The sequence below is a fragment of the Hydractinia symbiolongicarpus genome, chromosome 8 (assembly GCF_029227915.1).
Source record: "Hydractinia symbiolongicarpus strain clone_291-10 chromosome 8, HSymV2.1, whole genome shotgun sequence".
NCBI lineage: Eukaryota > Metazoa > Cnidaria > Hydrozoa > Anthoathecata > Hydractiniidae > Hydractinia > Hydractinia symbiolongicarpus.
This window is the reverse complement of record NC_079882.1, coordinates 19292151-19317581: the sequence shown is the minus strand read 5'-3', so window position 1 is coordinate 19317581 and position 25431 is coordinate 19292151. Positions and strand designations below refer to the sequence as shown.

The window sequence follows — 25431 nt, the reverse complement described above, 5'->3', positions numbered from 1 at the left end:
GACATCAACACACGAACATACGAACACGTAAAAAAATAAAACATGTCGTCAGGTCAAATGTGTTTGTCTCAAGTTTGCACCAATATTATAAAAAATTCACCTGATCGCGTTGTCGTGGGCAATCACATAGGAATTTACTTCAAATGGTGCACACAAATTGGCTAAACACGCAGTAGGCTAGCTTTAATTACAAAGAAATAAAAATAATAAATAAAAAACTACGGAGTAAATTCTATATTTATAAAACCGTGTGTCAAACCATATATTGAATAGTTCTTAATATTCCAATTTTATTATTCAACGGAACAAAACTTCACGCTAATTTAACTTTTGTTTTGTTTTTACTTGCAATCAATTTCATGTTGATTTCAATCATTCAAATCATTCAAGCATCAACTTATTTTATTTTTAAATCTAATTGCTATACCCGATTGGTTGAAAGTATTCTAAAATCATTGAGGAACTTTTTTAACACTTTAAGTTTTGTGAGAAATTTGGCAATTTGAAAATAATTAAATCAAGATTTGTTTAAAAAATTTTAGTGGATTTTTCACGGTAGTCACGTTTCGCGAGAAAGGCCAAAATCGCGAAATTTTCTTTGAATTATCATAATATAGTATAACTAGTCGTTAGCCCGTTGAAAAATCCACGGGTTCGCCCGTCGCAGCTAAGCTACCATTTTGCGTGACAGACGGACGGACGGACGGACGGACGGACGGACGGACGGACGGACGGACGGACGGACGGACGGACGGACGGACGGACGGACGGACGGACGGACGGACGGACGGACGGACGGACGGACGGACGGACGGACGGACGGACGGACGGACGGACGGACGGACGGACGGACGGACGGACGGACGGACGGACGGACGGACGGACGGACGGACGGACGGACGGAAATTTGTGAAAAATCATTGACGTCACCACCTCGTTTCCAAGTTATTTGGCCCCAAAGTTTTAGGTGCACTGTAATGGCTTCATTATTTAATATATGATATTGACTTTAAAGTAGTGTTATTGACGTCGCGCCGTAACGTCAGAAAACTTAACATATTAAACATGCATTTTTCGGCAACATCAAAGGAAAATGAACACACTTTGCCTGTTACGGACAGACACAGTCTCCGTATTATTATAAAAAAAGGATCAACAAGAGACGTTTTTAATATAACAAGCCATTGAATTTTAAGGGACGCCACATTTTGGTCGAAAAATTTGGAGCAGAAAACATTCTAAGCATGCGCTATTTATCTATTTATGTATTTATTTAAATTGTGTATTTATTTTGTTATGCAGTAATTTAAATAAAATAGACTGACCGAAAAATGAAACGAAATTAATAAAGAAGAGCCATGTAAAATTTATCATCATATATTTTTGGCAAAAATATGTTTATTTCATTTAGGCGGGAAAAATAATATCAACTTGTTAATTTCATTTGAAAAGTGGGATTAAAATGAATAAATTGGTCTCCGAGATAAGTCTTGAAAATTCAGCTAATCCTGCGGAATTATGACATCATCGATTAAATGCTCAAAAACAATTGAATGATAACCAGAATAACTGAATATTTTTATTTATGTAAATATGTTCAAAATATCTAACTGGATAGGTAAAAATATATTTACATCACCACATACCTTGAAAAAAAACTTTTAAGAGAGCACCTTATTTTTTATAATACATGATACCATGCATTAATTAGCATAATTATCAAAACTTTTAAGTCGAAAATCTTGAAAACCAATCAAAATTGTTCGAAAAAAAAAATAAAAAGATTCATAGACAACTTTTCTTTCATATGAAGCCAACTTGTTTTCTCGTAGAAGAGAAGCTTTAAAGACTTTATCTTATGAAAATTATTAAGACTCACGTCTGCTTTTGTATTGATTTTATTGTATCGATTTTGCTGGTATTCTGAAGCTATGCCCAATTTAAAACATAATTTATTCAAATAACGGAATTGTATTGAGCTGGTGAAGAGTCTTCCACCAGGACTTCCTTACGAAACTGTCCACGTGACCATAGTATTAAGAAACTGTTCGTATGACCACAATCTGATGAAACTACTCACGTGATTAAATGACTATGATGAAAAAAACATGGCGGTAAGACCAATAAGCCGACATGATTACAGTTTAAATATAACCGCTAAAACCGCTGAAAACCAATTTATGATCATTCTCTCTTCTAAAAACGTGCTTAATTTTAAAACGTGAAACGTAATTGCTTTAACAGCAGTCTAATCGAGTTATTTTTTGGCATCGTGGCTGCTAACTTATTTTTCCGGACGTCTGTGACACAGTATTACGTAATTCGTTTGTTCTTTTTCTTACCTACTATGGTTGGATGGTACTTATGTCTCGTCTTGTGGAAACAAAATCATGTGGCTGAAAATTCTTCAGACACAAAGTATTTTGTTGCAAATAAATTTATATTATTAAAATTTTTAAAATAATTATAAGTTTTTTGAAGAATTAGTGATTTAGTTACAACGCTACTTTATAGCTAATAGAAAATAGGATACCCTTGTTAAAATTTCTAGTTTTAATTTTAGATTAGATTTTACTTATTGAAGATCAAAAAGCTTATATTAACGTAATGAATCAAAAAATGTTTAATACTTTGCCTGCTATTTTAAAGGTGAACACTAATTATAATGGAAGGACCTTAGAGATGATTCGTTTTGTTAAGATTTAGACTTAAGAGAAGAGATACTTTGTCACCTATTTATCACTTCCGTGTGCCATCAAATGGGATTATGTGTAAGATCGATTACCTCATCAATAGCTACAACGACACCGCCATGACTTATTCATTACGTAAAACTCACTATTAAGAAAAATTGATTGCTTTGACATGCATGTGCTTTGTTTTTAATTGGTTGACAAATGTCTCATTGTTTGTTAGTTCAGTACTCATTTTTTCTGCGTTTTTTCACTGACTATTTGAGCTTTTAAAGCATCAAACAACAACACCATCTTTTCTATTTAAAAACTGTTTCTTCATTACCAACACCATAAGAATTAGCTACTTCATATTGAAACAAGGGTTTTCTGGAATCATAATTAGGTGAAAGTCAGTAGGTAACCTTTGCTGTGCCTTTTCGTGTTGCATTGTCTTTTCCACAATTTGTCAGAATTTTTGCGCGAGTTTAATTCACGTACATTTTTTTTTGTGCATTTAATGTTCACGCACAAAGTGCGACAAAGGGATTACAAAGTGCGATAGGTTTGGAATTACAAAATGCGACAGGTAAAGGGATTACAAAGTTCGATAGGTTTGGAATTAAAAAGTGCGATAGGATTGCAAAGTGCGCCATGAAAGGATTACAAACTGCGATAGGTTTATGATTACAAACTGCGACAAAATGGGTTGGAAAGTGCAATGGGATTACAAACTGTGACAAGATTGGTATACAAAATGCGATGGGATTAGAAAGCGCAACGGGATTACAAAGTGATACACTACATACCAGGAAAATATAACGCTTCTGTCGCTATTTTATTAATTATGGTTGGATTTTAGAAGCTTCTGTACGAGAGACTTGAAATCCAAATAACATTGATAGTAAGAAAATAACCCGTAGTAGTGAGATGTTTCTAAAAGTAAAAACGTTTTTAGAAGATCCTAAACTTGACGAAAGCAATGAAGAAAAATTATAATGATAATGAGTTCTTTCCTGCTGAAAACATTTGTAAAACAAGATACAGAAGTTACGCAAAAAAAAAAAAAAAAAAAAAAATAAGAAAGGAAACAGCACTTCATGAGTTATTGATAATTAATTTTATGAATATTTTGTGAAGGAAAAAGTATTATCTCGTTATTTTTTTCACTTGCGCGCCAAAATATTTTCGCGCAGCTAAATACGCAAAAAATTTGTAATTTCGAGCAACTAAAAGAACACTTCGCGCTTCGGCTTTGTGCAAAAATTTCATTAATTAAAGTAATTGATTTAGTGAGGCACATTTCGTGAAAATCACAAATGCCACGTCGTAACAAAGTATAATATCAACACCACGTAAGTTATACCACCACTACGAAATTATAACACCACCATATACCAAAATCTCACCACCACATAATAAAATTGGACTTATCAACTGTTATACGCAGCAAGAGAATTACAAAAACAAACTTAAATAGTATTAGTCCATGAGATGGGGACAATTTTTTAGAAAGGCATTTTGGTGAATAAACAAGCTATAAATCGATGGAAAGCAACTTTTATGCAGAAAATCACATTGGTGCAGGTTGTAGTTCTGTCATCTTTAAAGCCGTATTCACATTGACGTAAGGGCTTACAGGAATTGTTGGTTTTAGTTTATAATGACTACTTAATTGAAATTTGGATAACTCATTCGAAATAATATATAGATATACTACATGATGATTTAATACACGTTATGTGATAGAACCTCCTTGTACTTATACTCTATCACACAACACACACAACATTACACGTAGAGATTGAACCTTTGTTTGTAGACACTTCCAGACTTGATCGTTACCATACATTTACAAGGTACTACTTTCGGATTCCTTCACAGGACTTTTAGGCTTAGTTTAGCGATCTTTTTAACGATAATGTTGCCAAAACAATGCCTTACCAACTCTTATACTTTAGAGAGGATCTGATTGTACTTAACCAACCATCCAAAGTAGTCGCTTAGACGGAACGAATGGTTAACGCAGAGCCCTCAGAATATTGGGAGACACCATGGGAATGGAGATTTTTTGGGATCTTATCATTAGTGGGGAGCACTTGTCTTTACCCCGGTACCCAATGACTAATCTCTCATCCTTACCTTGGTTTGCTGGTAGGGCACTAGGTTGTCGACGTTCACATTTTCAATATTATGTGCAATAGCACCACTGTAAAAGTTATTTACTCTTATGTTTTTATTTCTGAATTTAATAGACACCATCTCCACTTTATAATTTTCAAACTAACATTAATGGACAGGACACAACGCGTCAATATTCGACACTTACATGTGTTTCATCAATGTTCTAACTCCACTGACCAAGGATTCCTTCCTTCCCCAACTAGGGTGAAAGATCGGAATTTGATAGCAATTTTTTACAGCCTTAAAAACTAGAAAAAACTAGGCAAATATTTAATTATCGGGTCGTATCGAGAACTTTTCGATGAACTTAAATCTTCAGCGTCGACGTTACTAAAATTAACATTAACCTCGTCATCGCAATCTTCTTCGCTCGATTCTGCGATATCATTTTTTCCGTTCTCGCATTTAATGTATTACACATCTTTGTACACGAGAGTTCATTCTTTAAACATTTGCAACTTCTTTTTTTGCACCCACTTTTGCATTCACAGCTGATCAATTCTTTCAGCATCTCTACAGCACAATCTGTATCCATCCAATATACAACAATTTTGTCGATGTTCCAGCCATGATTATTTACATCAGGAGCATTGATAACCTGAGAGTCACTTTTACCAGTTGCCCATACAACAAAGTTATACACCAACGGTGGTATTGAATCTTTTACAGTATTCATATTGAATTCTTCTGATGTAGGTGGCCATGCTTTAGCGAATTTTGGAGCACTCTCGATAATTCATGCAAATTAAGAGCAGCCAAGTACAACTCACATTTAATATTAGGTTGACACTGTTGATCGTTGATGATCTCTGTTAAAAAATACGACAGTATTTTTTTACCAAAGAAGAACTATGCACTCTTCATAACAAGCCTGCGGAGTTCTTCTTACAAGTATATATGAGTATATACTACAACTACTGTATTTTCAAATATACTGGTAAAAATTAGCAGTTTCTAATTATGAACATATATTCTTTTTCTTCCTTTGACCATAGCTTAATTTTATGTATTGAACAAGTCTTTTTTAATAGCAGACTATTTAAGACTTCATTCTAATTCCACAAATTTTTGGCACATTTAGCAACCCTAAACAATATTACCTATTTCTTTCTTTCTTTTCACATCTTCCTGACAAACACAAAAAACTTATTTTTTGGTGAACATTGGTATTTCGCGCTGGCTGAAATCCGTTTCGCGTTGGCTAAAATCGTTGACTCCGTCGTGAATAATGTGCAAGTACGAGTAATACAAGTAAAGTTTACAAGGAGAACTTCAACGTGATATCATTTCACGAAGACGATTACTTTTATTGTAATCGCCTCCTACTCCAGGATAAAAACCACCGTACTCTGTAATAGCCAAACTAGAGGTTCTTATCGCTTTTTTCGGTTGAGAAAACCTTTGAATATTCAATGACGACGTAAGCAATTACTAACATAATTTTCTATTTAACAATGTTTAGACAGAATAATTAAATATTGAACTATCGTTGTTTGTTGCGTCATTCTTTATCTCCAAGATTTGTTTTGGAAGATGTCTCTTGCTTTTATATTGATTAGGTGGTGTCTTGTTTCGTCGAGTTCGATATAATATATAAAAGAAAGAAAACAATTGTTAAGTACTGAAGTTAACAAAAAACAGCTTGTTGCGAGAGAGAAAGAACAGTATTTAACTGTTGAATATATATTAAACGCGCTCTAAACAGCGCATGCGTGTGATTTACGCACTAATTTAAAGAAATTTTGTTTCCCGAAATCTTTGAAATCGGGAAACATCGCGATTCTAAGTTACTAAATTCTACTAGATTTTCTACTAGAACTGCTTTCTTTAACAAAGTATATACAAATTTTCGCGAGGATTTATTTTTGCGAACTAAAAAAATTGCATTTCGCGAGGATTTATTTTCGCGAATCAATGGTTTTCGAAATTTTCGAGAATCGAGGCTTTTCAAAATTTCGGGAGGATTTATTTTCGCTTAAAAATCAAAATATGGTATCAAATATATGTCAAATGAGGCTTAACAAGACCCTGGTACAGGCTGCTTTTTATAACCAATATATTAGTTACTAGAAATAATTAATTAGTTCTCTCGATGTTACAGATTTTCAGCCCAGAAAAAACAATTTGATCTAGTCCTCATTCTTCACGTGCACACAGCGAAGACGATGGATCTTGGTTGCTGATGTTTTTCAGTTCTTGATTTTGGAATGTTTTATTTCAAACCAAGTTACAAGTTATCTGTTCACCTTGAAACTAAATTTTTATAGCGATAAAACTTTAAAGAAGCTGACTTCAGCGCACTACAGGAGATCACCACTTTTTCAAGGAGTCTCGAGATTCCTTGTATCATCACTGTTTCCATACCCGCAAGTATCAAATGTCATATGGTTTTGCAGCGCTACCAGAATATGGTTGATGAACTATATTGTCAGCCAAAAGAAGAGATTACAATAGGATCTTTTCTTGAAAAACAACATGTCCAACTGCCTATAGAGTCTGTACGGCCAAAGAAAGGAAAACTCCGAAGCAAGTGGAAAAACCATAAAAAGATGTAAAGAGATACGGAACTTCTTCCAAAGAAGGCAAAGGAAGTTTTTGTACCAGGACAACGTTCCGCAAAGTTTTTGTAGCAGTGTAGCATGATTTTGATTTTTAAAAAGGGCGGCATTAGAAGTGAACGATAAAACAGTAAAAAAGTAACACGTTTTGTAAAAAGTAAAGAAAACTGCGGGGCCTTGGTAACATTTAAAATCTTGAAGCGAATCTGGTCTGTGTTTTACAGGCATTTCTGCCATAGTTAGCTGCTTCAGAACACGCACACACCTAGCCAGAACACCTGACGCAATATAGAGAAATAAATTGAAAGATAGGGGCTTTTTTAAAAATAATGGATTTGTTGACTCATTGTTGGCATAATATTGCTTGAGACATAAAAGTATCATTACATCAAGGCGTCATTTGGCTCCTTATCAGCTAAATCAGATAAATGTAATAATAACGAAGGCCGTGTAAACGTATCTGTGTGAGGATTTCGAAGTGTGGGTTCTACTCTTACATCATTAGCTACAAACTCAATTTAATAACTCTGCGGATATTCATACTTCATAATGGCGCATCGTCATAGAAAAGATACAAGATGCTCTGGGGACTAGGTTGTCAGCTACCAGATTCGTAAGCTAGTTCGTTGGATCGAAGTTGAGCATCACTGACTACAACTCGCAATTCATTTTGGTCCAAAATACGCTAAGGACGTTATACAGGCTAAAGACGTAAACTTCTGTATGGAAGCTTTTTTAAACCAGATTCAGATGTATTTATAACGTTTAACAAATGCAAAGTACATGAGGGGAAGTTTAAACTAAACAAAAATTATAATTGAACATAAAGCTGACAAACATGTGAGAAAGACTAAACATATGCCAAAGTGAAATAAATATAAATATCTTACCAGCTTGTCAAAACAGGTTGAACAGAAAGTTAAGGGGCTTATGATGGGGGTAGGACTTTTTTATTGATCCCTGATTCGGCTTCCTAGAATTACGACGACTGTAAAGATCATACCGGGGGGGAAGAAAATTTTGTATTTTTTTCTGTTTAGTTAATTTTGTAAAATTAGTATTAAGAAATTGTTCACAAAACTCTCATAATAAAAAAATATATATATATGCAGTAAAAAATGTATTTCTTCATATAAATCGACTAAATAATATATATATTATTGCTTGTATCAACACCCTCTTGGCATGTCACACCTCGGTAGCCTGCCCGACCCTGAAACCAAACGGAGCAAAATAACCTACAACCTTCAACTTACATCTTGCTGGCTAACTGGCTATCTGGCTGGCTGGTTAGAGCTAGCTAGCTTTTTAGGATTCTTTACCACTTTTTATATTCTCCTTTTGAATTATACATTCACTAGCTACAGTTAACTAGCTAGCTAGCTATATTTTTTCAGACAATTTGAGATGCTTTTGTTAGTAGTATTAGCTATTAGCTAGCTGGTCATTAACTGCAATGTGTATTGATCTTTTTGATCAGAATATCAGTGCTGTGTAAGAATTGTGTGAATTTTAGCCCTCGTAAAATTTATGAGGAACAAAACTAGGAGCAAGAATCTGTGTAACTGCAGGAAAAATAATATCTGAATGCGACTAGTAAAGTGAATACAGATGGGGCTAAAAAGCAAGAAATAGGTCACATGGTTAATTTATATACCAACTTGTAATGCATCATGGAATGGCCAAAGGGGGATGTCTATGATGAGCACATGGTAGGTGAGACAAACTTAATGTGGTATTTATAAAAGAAAAAATTGATTGTGAAAACAACTCTTCACTTTTTTGTTTTTACCATCAATAAGTAATAATAATTTTTTTTCAATGTCATGTGTGTGGATCTGTTCTGTCTGGTTTGTCATCTCGATTTTAAATACTTTGGTTGGCGTATTTGCAAACAGGACAGAACATTTGTAAACTGGTCAGTAAAGCAAAAGATGTCCAAAGGATGTCCACCACCTATTCATAAACAGGACAGCAATATGCCATGCCCGTCAAGCTGCACGTCCTGTTTGCAAACAGGATTTTGTCACATACCTGCTTACTTCAAGGCAGTTTGAAAAGAAGAAATATTGATACAATAAAAAAACTTTGTGCCACCAACTTTTACAGACATATATTTATATATAATTTTTCGTGTCATCACAAGTTTTGTATTCAAGACGTCCTGCTTTAAAACCGGAAAGAACTTATATCGTCGTTTTACACTGTGATAAAGTGTTCTGAAATGGAACAGGCCTTTAAAATTAGGGTGTCCTGTTTGCAAACAGGACCCTATTTTTGAATGGGTTAGAGCAGATTTAATGCTTTGCCAGGTAAAGGGTTTTGCTGCAAGATTCATGTGACTTGTAGATATATATATGAGTGCTTAAATGCACACATAGATCTTCTTTCCACTCTGGTTTGATATTGCCCATAATAAGTTTACCATTTATCTATGTGCCTTTTTCTGGTCAGCAGCATATATATTGGTCAGCAGCCTGCTAGTATTTAAGTTGTAGTTGCCTCATGGTTTTCCTTTTCAGTTCTAGTAGTTCGTCCTCCTCCCTCCTATGCTAATATATACCTCTATGCTTTCACATATTTTACGTTGTGAGCTATGCTATGTATATATTTTTTTCACACTTATTAATATTATATAGAGATGTGTTTTTACCTTGGCTTTGTTGATGCTTATTATTATATATGTGTTCTACCTTCATTTTATGCTTTGTATATATATATTTTCAGCTATTACTCTCTATATATTTTTTGTATTTTTTGTCCTATCTACAGCAATAGAACTGCACTCTGCAATGATAAGTTCTTTTATGTGCGAGTTTAAATACAAAAATAGAGAACAGATTTCCACTGAAATCTACTGAAATTTGGAAATTTGTAGTAAATTTTTACATTCTTCAAAATATGAGGTCAAAATTTTTTGCACCTTTTATTTTGCTAAAATTCCGGCTAGGAAGTTGACTTCCAGAGCCCTTTGGCTGAAAGTAAGAACTTCAGTTATGTAATTAGTATGCATTCTTTTACTTTTTGTAGTGTATGAAATGCTGAGCACATACCACTTTTTTGTACTTGGATTGCTTTGTATCCAAATGCTGACAACAACAAGTGAAAATGTAAAACAAAGAGGATACTTTCCTGAAGAACGAATGAACGTTGTAAGGTTTTGTTAAAAAATTTATAAAATTTAAAAATTTGTCTATATTATATACACTATATAATATATAAAGTTAAACAAAGAAGTGCAAAATGTTTTTTTTATTTTTTATTTAGAGTTCAATTATTCGATACTATGGTTATCCATGTGAAGTACATGAAGTTATTACAGCCGATGGATATGTTTTAATAATGCAAAGAATTCTCCCTGGTCTTAAACATAATTTTAAAGGACAAACGGTGTTTCTTCAGCATGGCTTGTTGGATTCAGCTGCCACCTGGATTATGAATACTCCAGATAAAAGCTTAGCCTTTATACTGGCTGATGCTGGGTAATAATTTAAATTCTAAGCCTCTGCAGTATGGTTTTTTATTGATTTTTTTATCAGTACATGGAGAAAGGTAGAAGAAAGAAGTTATGACATCTTTTGTTTCTGCCGTGCGAATTATCATTAATATAATTTTCACAGCAGAATTTGTTTTCGGGTTGCCATAATCTTACAAAGCGTTGAAATTTAAAAAAAGTAATGTATGTACATTACTATACAGTAAAACTTGTCATTTTGTTTTTAAAATGCTAATCGTCCTGGAACTGTAATATATATTTATTATTCAGTGTCTGGTATAATTTTTTTTTTTTACTTCTCGTTTTTTTTCCACAAAGAATTTATACCTTAATTGCATTTAGCTATATTTTAGTTCGTCTGAATTTATTAAAAATAAAGATTGACAGATGTGGTAGCTCCTACAGTACCGTTTGAATGCAACTTTGCATGTGTGCGAGTTTAACGAGATCGCGTAACGACCTCGTGTCTACAAAAAGAACCTCCATATATCTTTTGATATGTTGACGAATTTTTAAGCTTAGCATGGTTCTTTTTCTCGTTATTCTGCAACGAAATGCAGCGATTTTTAAACTTTGTGTGGTTTTCTCGTCATTTTAGAACAAATTACGGCAAATTTAAAGCTTCAAAAGAACGTGTTTCCCCTTATTTAAGAGCGAAATAAAATGTATATATTAAAGTTGTCGGGGGAGTAACGCATTGATTATAACGAAACGATGAAAAAGTACATTCTTCGTTTTCTTTGTTGCCTAAAGTTTATTCTTTACTGGCTGGTAATAAGATTTTAGTCGTCTCTCGCCAACCAACTAGTCCACGATTCTTTGGCATCGTTTATTAATTTTTCTTGACGTTCTTTTAGGTATGACGTATGGTTAGGTAACAGCCGAGGGAACACATATTCCAAAAAACATTTGAAATATACAACAAAAGATAAACAATTCTGGGAATTTAGGCAAGACTACCTTTTGTTTATAGTGTTAATGATAAGGCTAGATTCTATTTTTACATGTAATCCATTATCCATAGTATTTGCCTCGCTTTATACTGAAAAGATAGTACATTTTATAAGTAAGCGTTGTTAAACTTTACGGAGAATGTTATTTGTCACAAATCCTGCTAATTTAAAATGCTGGTTTATATCTTCATAGTGGACTCAGTAAAACAAGTCTGGCTCTACCTTTGTGTGATTATTTCACTAGAGCTACCATGATGAGCAGAGAGTATTACTTAAATTAAATGAATTGGTATATATTTTAGTTTTGATGAAATGGCCAAGTATGATTTACCCGCATCTATTTACTATGTACTTAACGTCACTGGCGCCCAACAAATTTACTACGTTGGACATTCTCAAGGTACGAAAATTCGACAATCTGCACACGGTTTTATTTCATTCTTCGTTAATCACTTTTTCCTGCTAATTTTAGGCACTACAATAGGCTTCATTGAGTTCGGTCGAAATGTTAACCTAGCCAGAAGGATTAAGACATTTTTTTCACTTGCACCTGTCACAACCGTTGGTCATATCAAAGGTGCTTTGAAGGTACTATCACCTATCGAGCCAGAGATACAGGTAAAAAAAACGCACCAATCCACTTGCACATCAAAACGTCCCAAGAATTAGTCTTTGCCAATCATATTTTTTTTAGTACATGATTCAACTACTTGGGATAAAAGAGTTCCTACCATCCAGTGCTGTCACCAAGTTTCTTGGCGAGGCTGTGTGTGGTGCTGGCCGCATTATGGAAGAGACATGCGGAAATATTTTATTCCTGATGTGTGGCTTTGATACAAAGAACTTAAATAAAACTCGTGTACCTTTGTACTTGTCTTTATATCCAGCTGGTACTTCCGTGAGGGATGTCATCCATTTTGCTCAGGTTTTGGAATTTTTACTACACTACTTTTTATTGTTTAAATCCGCAGTTGAGGCATTTAAAATGCATTTAAAATCTGGTTTCTCGGGTTTTATGAAAACTCGAAAAAGTGCTGTTTCAGCTAACTTTGCAATACTCAATGATTAGCGACACGTGTTAGCAAGTTGACATTACAACAGACAAACACTTTTCTATCTTTCATATATGCGACTTGCATTTGCAGACGTTGTTATTCTCTTTCAATTTTACTGACGATTTTTAAATTTGCCAGATAATGTGTTGTTTAAATTAGCTGGAACTGAAAATTTAGGTATGAAACAAGTTAAGAGATTGAGTGAAAAAATTAAGGATGTCAATAAATTTGACTGATATAAAGAAATCATTCATGATATGTTGTTTTTTGTTTTTAACTACAGATGGTACGGACTGGAAAGTTTCAAATGTACGATTATGGAGAAGTTGGGAATATTCAACATTATCACCAGGTAAAGTAATTTTTATATAAAAAATAGATTCTAAAAAAGCATTGACATTTAAAGATATAAGAATCTTTTTAATTTTAGCCAGTGGTTCCGAAGTATAATGTTAGCTCTGTGAACACACCGGTTGTGATGTTTTCGGGAAGCCATGATTGGCTAGCCGACCCATATGATGTTAATAATAACCTGAAACAACAGCTCCCGTATTTGGTTTACTCGCAAGATTTGCCGGGTTGGAATCATTTAGATTTTGTGTGGGGTATGCGAGCCCATGAAATGATTTATAGTAAAATAGTGAAAATGATGAATGATGCGGTTTGAAATCGCAATGTGGGTGTTTGTTACTTTACTTGAGTTAAATGTTCTGTGCCGAAGTTTTACATATTTTATACTTATCTAAATTCCAAAACGCAATCACAACAGTAAGTAATCGACAGTACTCACAACAGTAAGAATTAAATTTGCATTAATTTAAATTTGAATTAATTTTGTAAAGGTAAGAAAACAAAGCGAACCCATGAGGTATTCTTACTAATACGTAAATGTCTTGTTGTTCGTTCTACGAGGATAATTTTATATTTTAACAAATATTTGTGTCTAAATTTTTATACAATTAGTATTCTTATATATATATATGGAAGATTATGATACCTAGAATATAAAATAATAATTATCAGATTTTTGAACATTTGTAATATCGGAGGGGCAAATTCTTGATATTTTCTTTAAAGATAGTAGCAACTCTACCAAACTTATTTTTTCTTCATGTACCTCTTGTCGATCGTTTGGGTGTAGTCAGCTGTTTACTGGCTTATATTGAAAGGTGTTTTATTTGAACATGAGAATGTAGAGATATCGCACTCAAAGCAGAAAGAAATTTTCAACGAAAAGTAGTGTGCTATAATGTCAACATATGAGATCCTTAGTGGTAAATCTAGGAAAGTTTTTGGGCGAGGTTGGGATTAATTTTTTATTAATATAAATAATTCTTATTTTCCAGCTAAAATCCTGTGTATTTTCATCAATTTGACAATGCAGATTTAAAATAGTGCAGAGACGAAGAAACTTATAAATTGATAAGAATTTGCATGTAGTTAAATACTAAACTTGCGATGGTGAGTAGCAAAATTCTGCTACAGGCACAATGAAGTTACATCATAAAGAACTCCCACATTTGGTTGTTTCTACATAAAATATATTTAGTATTTACGTACACACTACAGTAAACAAAATGAAGAAATGTATCTGCATCAAATTGCGTTGGTGTTGTTGTTGTTATTATTACAAAATATGTGAGAATAAAAGAAGTGCATGCAACGTTGAAAATTAGGACTATAGACCCAAATTAAAAGATAGTATAAAAATAAAAGAATTCCGTCTAAACTTTCTTAATCTCTGTCTTTGCTCTTTCCTTCTCGTCGCTATTATAAATATTAAAATAGATATTATGGATGCAGTTTAGGAATTGAACACAGATAACCGTGAATTAAGTTTTCTGTGAATTAATGTACATATCTTCGTCGTCTTGGATGGAAATTCTTTTCTGGTAGTATAAAAAATTCGGTCTGGAAAATATTTCCATTGGTTAAAAAAAAGTCTCATTGCTTTTTAAAGTTCTTTTTGGTCGTTTATTTCTTTCCTTTTCCTCCCGTTGGTAAGCAGATTTCATGGACACCGAAGATTCTAAACGTAAATATAACAATGGGTATAGAACAGTTGTCACCGAATGAATCGTTGGAGTCTGAAAATTCGTTAGAGTCTCCAGAACACAGTAAAACAAAAAATTCTCTCATTGTATTTTCTCTGTTCTAAATAGTGAAGATTCCTAGAATAAAATACATGAACTCCTTACCCGACTTGCTTACAGACTAATCCTTGCTTGCATGGTCCACAGACAGGCTGCACAGTACCACCGATATAAACTGTTCTGAACTGATTGTATGGTCCACATGTTTCATGCTCATCTAAAGCTGGTTTGCAAATACTGATAACTGGATTAATGGCTGGTTCACGAACGCAACACAAATCAGCTCCCTGACAATCCTTCTGACGATCACAGAATGTCCCTAAAGATGCATTTGCGTCGAAAATTAAGGCAAACAGTTAAGAGTATTCAAATACAAAATAATATTACAGGAACTTTAATTTAAAAGCATGAACAGTCAATTGTGGATCAATTGATTACGTTAATGTTAAATGTCGGTTTTCATTGAGATAAGTGTCAAGCAGTCCTTGTTACGACCTTATTGGAAAAGATATTGAAAAATAAATGATGTCGAGTTTTTTTATATCAACAATAGTCGCACAACAACTGTTACAAAACAATTACGAATTTTATTGAAAACCATGTTTAATGTACAAGAACATTGTAATTAAAAGTCAATAAACTAAAAAAATTACTTCCTAATTACTCACCTGCAGAGCCTTTGGCTGCTCCTTTTTTACATCTTCCATACGTACATTCCGTTCCTGGACAACATTGTCCATTTTGTGTGCAAGCGACATTCTCTTTCAAGCAATCAACACATAAAAACATGTGGCAGTACTTTGTGGCGTCTGGACAGGGCTTGTGTACGTTGCATTCTTGAGAGTAATATCCAGGAGCTATCATCTGAAGAAAAATCAACATTGATGCATAAAGGTAAATTGTTAAGTTTGGAGGCCATTTTTTTTCATGGAACGTATAACTTTTAAATCTTATTTGAACTGGCAGCAATTGTGGCGTTTAATAAACAGACGTAAGTAAAATGTAACTAATGAAATTTCCTCATGCTGTCAACAATAGTCCGCACAACTATCAACGAAAACGTACCGAATCGATATTTAACACCCCCTATACTGTTTTAGCGAATAAAACATTTAATTTTATGTACGGTGTTTCACAAAATCAACAAAATATCTTTAAGGCGTTACCTTTTTCACTTTGACGTTGCTATTCTCATCAGTTGAATCAGATTTGTGAACGGTAACTCTTTCACCAAGTTTAGCTCCAGAACTGGCAGCTAACATTGCTCCCATAAGGAGCAACAGTTTAATGTAGTACATTTTCGTATGTGTGTGTTGAACTTTTTTATATGAAATTTTAATCACACCATAAACAAAAAATATACCATGTATTATTATTATTTTCAGTGTAGAAATAAAGTGCCGATCAATGCCGAAAAATGGTAAAAAGTATACGGCTCGATGCTTCTCAGTGAAATGAAGAGATGAATAGTTAATTAACTGTGTTATTCATTCAGCATGATTTGAATTCATGGTCAGACTCGCTTCGCTGAGTTTCATTGTTTTTTATACAAACATAAAGCTCTTAATACACAACGGTACAACTTTATGCTCTGCACACAAATTATAAACAATTTGAAATATTATTTCGCTGCTGCTAAGACCTATTACTTATAGTAGTAGTGAAATAATCCTAAAAAAGATATGCAATCGAAACAATGAAGTCTCTGTTTTAGTTTGACTGTTTATTTTCCAATGTTGGCAGATATTCTGCTACCATAAAAAAACAACATGTCTGTCATTTTATGCATTTTTTCCAAGATGACTGTCTATGTACAAAACAAACAATATGGCGTCGTAGATTTGAAAATAAACATCATTATTGCAATCAAAAATCATAAATGGAACCGACTTCAACTAACACCAAAGAGCAGAATGTTGCGAAGGGTTGAATGGTATGACTGCAATCATATTGTCCAGGTTGTCAGTCAAATGAGCTTCCTAAGAAATCTGGAATTTTTATGAAACTTTTTAATCTCCTTCAGAAAAATCATCCTGATGTCGTTTGCATTCTTTTGTTGAGCGTTTGTGCCGTTCGTTTTTTCTCGATTGATTACTAGTCGGTGGCCCATGGGAAAATGCACGGGTTTGAATCGGATCGATAGCGCAGTCGGTAGAGCACTCGGTCCCTCATTTTTGCAGCACTTGGGAAGCTAATGTGCAGGGTTTCTTATAGTAATATATCTCGGATATGAACCGCTGTTCCCATAATTTAGGCTTAGGATAGACTTAATTTCGAAACCGGGCTTCGTTGGGCAAGTGCCTCTCCCGGGTGTAAAAAGCTTAACAAGTACGGAAAATTTTATTGGTCGCTTGGCACTTGAGCTCTTGTTGTGCATCATTCAGTGATATCTCGTTGCTACGTGTTAGTAGAAATTTATGTCGCCAGGAAGACATACGCCTCGCCTTTGTTTTATGTCGCCTCGTCTATTTCATGTGCTAGGTAGATAGCATCGGAGATGTCGTTGGTTCAAGTGCCACTCAAAACATCATCTTTGCAGGGCTTGGGAAGCCAACGTGAATATTTACTTATACCAATATCATAAGAAAGGTGTCAGAGAAAGGTATGAAACTGAAAAAAGTTGCGGCAAGAAGCAAGAAAAGAAAAAGTGTGCGATATCATTTGTGAAAAATGTTTTAAGACGTCAAAACGTAGTCCTGATTTTGAACATCCATCACAGCATCATTTTTCTTGTCAACCGACTATACAGGTATCGCAACTCGCTCCTATTAACACACAACTTCCAACACCACTTTCTCACTAAAAATTACTCCAACGCAACCAATGATAGCCAATCTGTATACTCCACCAAACTTCAGTTCTATTGGTTCTATGGATCAGCAATAGCATTCTGGTATGAGTCCTTATAAGTATTATTTTATTGAAAAGTCGAGCGATGTATCGAAATGTTATGGTTGTGGAGCAGTATTAGCCGATAAGTATAACCAGCATCCGAATAATTTGATAGTCAGGCATAACGATAGAAGTATGTCTTTCTCGACAGTAAACATTTCAGGATCAGGCATCGGTTGATGAAGTGTCGTAATCACGAAATTGTTTTTGAGTTTTTTTTGTTATTCAATATATTTTGACTTATAAGCACCAAGAATGTAGAGGTGAATATATTAATTCATGATACTATTATTGCTAATATTAGTGATCTGTCAAGGATGTTTTATTTTGTATTATTTTTTACGCACTTCTACTAAGTATTCAAATAAAGCCAGTATTATACCAGTATCAGTATTATATTGTTCGATATGCAAAATGCTTCACGGTTTATTGGAAGGCTTTTCTTCACTTGAACAATGATTGAGCACTTGCTTGTTGAATTCTTAACAGAAGTAGGTGAAATATCCATGTTTGCTTTGATTTGCCTCTCCAGTATTATTTCAAAATCTGGCTATGGCTGTGATGGGAAATCTTCGAAAAACTTTTTGTAACCTTTTTATGCGCCCATTTTTCATCTGCGTCGATTTCAGCTTTGGACATATAATGCGTTTATTCGATGCAATTTTGAAAGTAATCCCCTGAAATGATATTTTTTCACGGAAGAATTTTGTAATTTTCTCGGCTTTGTGCTCTTTAAAGTATTTCGAAAATATGTTAGATGGATTATTCCTAGTGTTTCCCTTTTCAATGTTGTCTCACTTTTTCACCAGGGAGGCTAAACTTTGTTCAAACTCCTCGCCCATCACACAGTTTATCATACCAGTATCGCAGAATATATCCGTTATTATTCCGGCTTAGACCTCACTGCGTTTGGTCCATACGTTATGACCTCGGTCTATATTTTACCGTATAGATCGGCTAAATGGATAATTAGCCACTAATAATCACTTCAAAAATCTCTATCCAAACGCACTTCTGATTTAACTCACTTTTCTTGTTTTCACAGACAGGTGTTATTTGAGTGAGATCACAGAAGCGTTTTCAAATAATCTTGTCAGATGTTTTAGCATAACAGCATAGCACCATAGCAAGGACTCACAGGAACTCGCATTCCTACTTTTAGTCAGTCGTAGTGATTCGTATTCTGACTCGTTGTCACTCGTAGTCACTCGTAGTCTCATTCGTAGTCACTCGTAGTCCTATTTGTAGTCACTCGTAGTCTCATTTGTAGTCATTCGTAGTTCTATTCGTAGTCACTCGTAGTCCCATTCGTAGTAACTCGTAGTCCCACTCGTAGTCCCATTCGTATTCCTATTTGTAGTCACTCGTAGTCCTATTTGTAGTCACTCGCAATCTTGTTCGTAGTCACTCGTAGTCCCACTCGTAATCTCATTTGTAGTCACTCGTAGTCCCACTCGTAATCTCATTTGTAGTCACTCGTAGTCCTATTTGTAATCTCATTTGTAGTCACTCGTAGTCCCACTCGTAGTCCCATTCGTATTCCTATTTGTAGTCACTCGTAATCTTGTTCGTAGTCACTCGTAGTCCCACTCGTAATCTCATTTGTAGTCACTCGTAGTCACACTCGTAATCTCATTTGTAGTCACTCGTAGTCACACTCGTAATCTCATTTGTAGTCCCACTCGTAGTCACTCTTAGTACCACTCGTAGTCACTCGTAGTCACTCGTAATCTTGTTCGTAGTCACACTCGTAATCTCATTTGTAGTCCCACTCGTAGTCACTCTTAGTACCACTCGTAGTCACTCGTAGTACTCGTAGTACTCGTAGCCCTACTCGTAGTCCTACTCGTAGTCACTCGTAGATCGTAGATATTCGTCTGTCTTAATATAACTGATCCTTATTTTACCGCCAAAAAGAATACTGCAGGGAAAATTTTTCTTTTTTTAGAAAATAAAAATAAAAAAGTATCAAATTTAGCATAAAAAATTAACTATTCATAAACAGGTTGTCTAGAAATCTATGTGGTTTTAGAGTGTGTATCATTTCCTGCACCTCAACCTTTTGAGTAGTCTGTTTATTACACGCGATTCTTCGGAAATTGCGGAGATTGAGCTTATTAAATCGTTTCGTAGCCCAGGAGATAGTACACGTTAAGGAATAGCGAAAAGGTTAAATTTTGCTGCATCTGCACATCTTTTAAACAAGTACCCATATTTGACATGTAATGTCATTTCCCTTTATCCAGTGATACAAGTATTTTTAAATAGGGTGAATTTGAAATTTCACATGTACATAAAATTGGTCTACCTCGATCAGCGCACTTATACTAACCCAAAAAGCAACATATATTACCTTGCAAGCACCCTAAAACAAAGTTTTAATGCTTGGGAGCATGAAAAAAGCAACGAAAATTTAGGGCGGGCATTTTGCCTCTGTCTGATCTAATTTCAATTTTCGCAAAACGAATGAGGTACATTTCGCGAAAATAAAATTCACATCGAAACGACGAAAACCTGATGATTTCTGTTACTTTTGGCAACTCTTCACATACAAAAAAAATGTTGAAATCCTATTAGGGAGTTACCATGGCAACTTAGCCACGCGCATGTTTTAATTTACTTCCTGCTTTTAAAGATATCGTCATTAAAAATAATTTTTTTTAGCTAAATGTGGTTGGATAAGGATATGACAAATTTAAAAAGCAACAGATTTTCCAATACAGTCCTGCTTAAACGCAGTCTGTGGATCCGGCGAGCGCTGACACAAATTGTGCATGCAATACGCCTCACTTTTAAATATTTATTTTTATAACATATTATATTTATATTATGAGCTTCCGCTTTGCAATACTAGGCGCAACGAGTTAATTCCAAAGATCATTTACCAGCCCTATTTGTTTACAACAATAGAATTTGTTGTGTAGTATTTTCCACTTTATGCCAATCGTAATTTTAATTACTAGCTAAAGAACGGACATTTTCCTTGCAGAGATGGAATCATAATAAAGCGAATGTTCATAATGTAAATAATATGTTATAAAAATAACTCACTGATTTAAGTGGTGTGCCAAATTGTACAGTACCAACTACACAGATACGCAATCTCATGATTTAAAAAATGTGGGGAAAACTTTATCAATACGACCTTTTTTCTCGAAAGTGTTTATACTCAAAAAAGTTTAACAAGTTATATTAATTAAAAAACTAATTTAGCGTAAAGTAATAAACGCCGATATTTTATGCGCCAAATATCTGCATGCCACTCAGACGAATGTGGTCGAATCGATCGACGTTGTGCACAACACATCACAACCTGGACCTAGGTTTTTTATATTCGGAAGCTGTTCAAATGTATAAAAAAAAACTGATTTGTCATAGGGACGAGATTGACATTATAATCAAATGGTTAAGAAAATCCGAAATTTGGATTACCTTCGAGCGGACGTTTTTATTCTCGGATAAATAATGTGCCTAACTAATTGTCCGAAATTTTTAATGCCTTATTTCTTTAATTGATTTTCTTAAATTTCAAAATGTTTTTGAGTCATCATTTTTATTAAAATAGTAAAGAAAATAAAGACAAAAGTAATTGACAGCATACTTATATTTGACGGTACGATTTTTTATTATCATGGTCATTAATATCATTTGCAGATTTCGACTAAGCACTAAGCATCTATCAGATTTCTTATTTTAGAGAAATTATACAGAAAGAGTCTCTGAACAAGTATTGGTGTTTTGTTTGGAATAAATTTGTCCGAAATCATGTCATTAGCCCTCATATGCTTTGATTTATTCGACTTTTTTTTGTGTTACTTGTGTACCTAATTCTAGCAAAAATTCTTCTCAGTTTTTTTAATTAGGTGTGAGTGGGTTTATAAAATGGGTGGTAGAAATTCATTACATTTGGTGCTCTCCTCCTTTACAATTAGGTTACCAAAGAGTACTCTGGTTTTTCAATTCTTGCGATGATAAAGAAATTTAAGATTTTACGAAACCTTAATATCGATATCAAAGCTTACAACAACGCGTTCGCATCGTTGATAACATATGTGGAAAGAGCTAAGTAGACGAAAAGAGAAAATGATATACCTTCAAGTATTTTAGCATAGCAACAGAACAGTTGTGCAATGTAAAAACACAATCATTAAGCATTTTGTGAAAAAGATTTAACTAGCTGAGCAAACCTGGTTTTTTTGTGTACATTTGTTTACATTTGAAAATATCAAAACTTTAAAAAAACAAAGAACGAAAAGAAAGAAAGAATTTTCTTCTTGAACTTGGTTCCAGTCTTTTTTCTGCGACTATTAAATCTCGAAATGCGCTTTGGGCAAAACAAGACAAGCTCCATTGGTGCAACAAACTGTATAACTGAACGCAGTGTAAAATCACAGAAAGTTGAGAAAATGACGAGCGGTTTTCACTATTCAGAGACCAGTGCCTTCTCACCTATTGCATACGATGTGTACGAATACGTACCTCAAAGTGGCACCGTTAGTGTAGATGTCTTATCTCCATACTGTGAGTACGAAAACAGACAGCTACAGCAGCATTTTATCGACCAATGGGTTACAAGTCTTTATCCATCAAACTACGAATCTAGCTATAACGTGCTACCCTACCCATATTTACACGACTACTTAGGAGAACCTGGATTTATACGTAAACGAAACGAACGCGAAAGAATGCGCGTGCGGAATGTGAACGAAGGCTATGCACGTTTACGAGACCATCTTCCTCTTAAACCAACAGAGAAACGTTTGTCTAAGGTAGAAACCTTGAGAGGGGCGATAGAATACATCCGCTTGTTAGAGACATTACTCAAAGATCAATGTGAAGACGAAGGAAAAAAAGAAAACATTGAAAGCACAGAACATGAGAGTGACACCAAACATTTTATGAAAAAAGATTCTGTATATAAACATGAAGAAATTATTGTCACGCACGAAGGCCACCAGTCATGATAAAGAAACTTAAACGACAAAAAGGAAAATTTTTTTTATAATCTCGTGGTGGAGGTTCACATGCGAACTGAGATTTTGATAATAAACTGAATTGAAGTATTCAAAATATACAAGTTATTGACAGTTTTAGATTAATTTTTATTTTTCTGTTAGTAGTATTGTAATGTGGAGCATTTCTGCATTCACCATTTTTTGTCATATTTTCACCACTATGTAAATAAGTTCAAAAATTTTCACGTGTGTATAGAGAAAAACATCAAATATTTTTTCATTATTATAACTACTTTAATTGCAGTTATCTTTTTCTTGTACTCTCTCCTTCCCTCGTTTGCAAAACGATGTAAAAGGATTCCATCTCTTTAAATTACCCATCGCTGTTCTCACTAATTACTGCTAATTACGTTGTTTTATTTTATTTTTCCGGTCGTTGATATATTTGGGATTGGCTAAATATCCCTTTTTTTCGTAAATAAGTCCAGGTCAGTGTTCTGCTAAAATCCTTGGCAAAACTTTAAAAAAGGTTCTGAATATTTTATTTAAGCCTGATCTTCATGGAACATATCTGGGAAAATAGCAAAGGTATGAAAAGATTGAAAGTCTGCCAAACTGGATGGCAGCTAAAATGGTATTCCAAGAGCAAAAAAATTTTGCTCGAGAAATCAAAGTAAAGTCCAGTGTTTGAGGGATATCATAAGTTTACTTTTTAACATATAATTATTATCTGCATGAATTTGAGTACTTTTTTATTATTATAAATTCAGGGCCTAGGAAAATATCCTTGTTTTTTTTACTTTAAAAGGTTAACAAGACAGATTATATTTTTTCAGTAAGATCAATAATTTGACATTTTCTTGTAGCCTGGAGCTCACTAGAAAAAAACACTCGATTAAGATCATTTCTATGTATTTGCATTAAAACAAATTATTCTTGTGAAGCGTTTTACCATAACATTCCCTATGACATCCAGGAGTAGGAAGAGCTTCTTTGGGTCTGAAAAAGGGTCTGAAATCTAATTTTGCATTCGCATCTGTTCACGTCGAAAACCGTGTTGCTAACCCTGAATTTCAGCTAAGCATCTGCATTAAAGAACATTGTGTTAGGGCCTAATGGATCCCAAAATATTTAGGTCCATTTCCAAGATATTCTTAAATTGTAGTGCTTTTGAACTTTACAAGGGGGATTTTCATGAATATAGAAAGGGGGTAATCTGAGCCAGGAGTTTCCAATAGATCAATTTCGTCAAAACAGGCAATTAGTTGGAGGGGGATGGGGTTCGATTTACTTCATGCGTGACAAATTAAATGTAGAGAACAAAACAAGAAAGTCTATTAAATTATTTGATTGGGTTAATTCTCTAGACGTTAGCAAATAACGAAAATTTCGATTGCGTTTTTAAAATGTGTCAAAAATAACACGCAAATACAAGAAGCAAACGATAAGTACACACTATTCGAGTTTGGTTACTCGTTCGGTTTAGGTTGCAAAATGACTCACATTGTCTTTTTTGGGGAATGTGTAAAGAAAAGAAGAATAATTATTAAACTTTTCTTTTCAATATATTTTGAAAAATTTTCAAATAAAATAACTTTATTTTAGAAGAATTCAAACACAGATGTGCAAACAAAATTTTTACATTTTTAAGCGTTTACTTAATCTGTTGTTCTACCGCGGTCACACGTGCCAAATGTTTTTGTGCCTTTTATCTTACTACCACAAGTTCAGTAACATGTCAGCGTGCCAATGGAAGCCTAACCATCCTTTAGTTGGCATCTCTTCCAGTAAATTAACTTTTGTAATTAATTACGCATCCATAGACATATGAACATCTTCTGAGCACTGGTATTTATTATAAGTACCATATTTCGGTATTTCGTGTCCAAGTTTTGTTTGTGGCAAGTTAACTCGCAAGCTAGAGTCACGATAATAAACAAAATAAATCGAGGCTAGCCAGGTAAACTAAAATGCGTGACACCTGAGAGGTTAGACACTAACGCAAATATTTCGATTTTAGCTTAAATCTTTGCTGTTAACGTCAACCCCCCATACAAAAGTACAGATTTAAAGAGGTCGCTCGAGCTCGAAGACTTCTTTTTACCGGAATGCAGTCTTGGTGTACTGTGTAATCACGCAGCAACGGCGTAAATGCTACACCGGATTTGGTAATTTAATATTTCATTGAAATTTGAATGTGAGAAAGGGTTTATCATACAAATTCCTATACTTGTAATGGCAGAAATCCGATTAAAATGGTTTTTCAAAATGATCTGCATATTACTTTTTTCATCAGGAGAATTAAATATTCGCCAACTATATAATATGTAAAACTTTAGTTTTACTGTAGCATTGTAGAGATGTTCGAAGCTTTGCCTTAAGTCCACCCACTCCTTCTCCTCAAAATGTTATAAAATTTAAAACAATCAAGAAAATAAGGAAACCTTTGCTATTGTAAAATAAATTTTATAAAAACTAAACCTTGACAACTATAGTCTGTATTTGGTTTCTTGTAGAAAAGAAAACGTGTATTCATTTTCACAGATCTGAAGGCTCCATGTTTTAAAATAACA

The 25431-nt window shown here is 34.1% G+C and overlaps 4 protein-coding genes across 5 annotated transcripts; 2 read left to right on the top strand and 2 right to left on the bottom strand.

The window, feature by feature from the left end:
• Positions 1 to 3335: 3335 nt before the first annotated feature.
• Positions 3336 to 6254, bottom strand: LOC130655031 (uncharacterized). Its single transcript, XM_057457732.1, has 2 exons — positions 5957 to 6254; positions 3336 to 5665 (listed from the first exon to the last, which is right to left on the bottom strand). The coding sequence occupies exon 2, from the start codon at positions 5530 to 5532 to the stop codon at positions 5164 to 5166; it is 369 nt and encodes a 122-aa protein (XP_057313715.1). The 5' UTR covers positions 5533 to 5665; positions 5957 to 6254; the 3' UTR covers positions 3336 to 5163.
• Positions 6255 to 8747: 2493 nt separating this feature from the next.
• On the top strand, positions 8748 to 14063 carry LOC130654987 (gastric triacylglycerol lipase-like). Of its 2 annotated transcripts, none has more exons than XM_057457687.1 (9): positions 8748 to 9130; positions 10445 to 10566; positions 10682 to 10896; positions 11768 to 11860; positions 12166 to 12263; positions 12336 to 12481; positions 12558 to 12788; positions 13202 to 13270; positions 13349 to 14063. In XM_057457687.1, exons 1-9 carry the CDS (start codon positions 9088 to 9090, stop codon positions 13583 to 13585), a joined length of 1254 nt encoding a protein of 417 aa, XP_057313670.1. In that variant the 5' UTR covers positions 8748 to 9087; the 3' UTR covers positions 13586 to 14063. The 2 variants fall into 2 exon arrangements, with proteins under 2 accessions (XP_057313670.1, XP_057313671.1); XM_057457688.1 differs by having other exon boundaries at positions 8758 to 9126; positions 13349 to 14061.
• A 374-nt stretch (positions 14064 to 14437) lies between these two features.
• LOC130654988 (dickkopf-related protein 3-like) lies at positions 14438 to 16497 on the bottom strand. The gene is made up of 4 exons (XM_057457689.1): positions 16178 to 16497; positions 15680 to 15875; positions 15117 to 15330; positions 14438 to 14947 (listed from the first exon to the last, which is right to left on the bottom strand). Exons 1-4 carry the CDS (start codon positions 16307 to 16309, stop codon positions 14893 to 14895), a joined length of 597 nt encoding a protein of 198 aa, XP_057313672.1. The 5' UTR covers positions 16310 to 16497; the 3' UTR covers positions 14438 to 14892.
• Positions 16498 to 21871: 5374 nt separating this feature from the next.
• On the top strand, positions 21872 to 23161 carry LOC130654896 (uncharacterized). The gene has a single exon (XM_057457547.1). It carries the CDS (start codon positions 22223 to 22225, stop codon positions 22865 to 22867), a length of 645 nt encoding a protein of 214 aa, XP_057313530.1. The 5' UTR covers positions 21872 to 22222; the 3' UTR covers positions 22868 to 23161.
• Positions 23162 to 25431: the final 2270 nt, after the last annotated feature.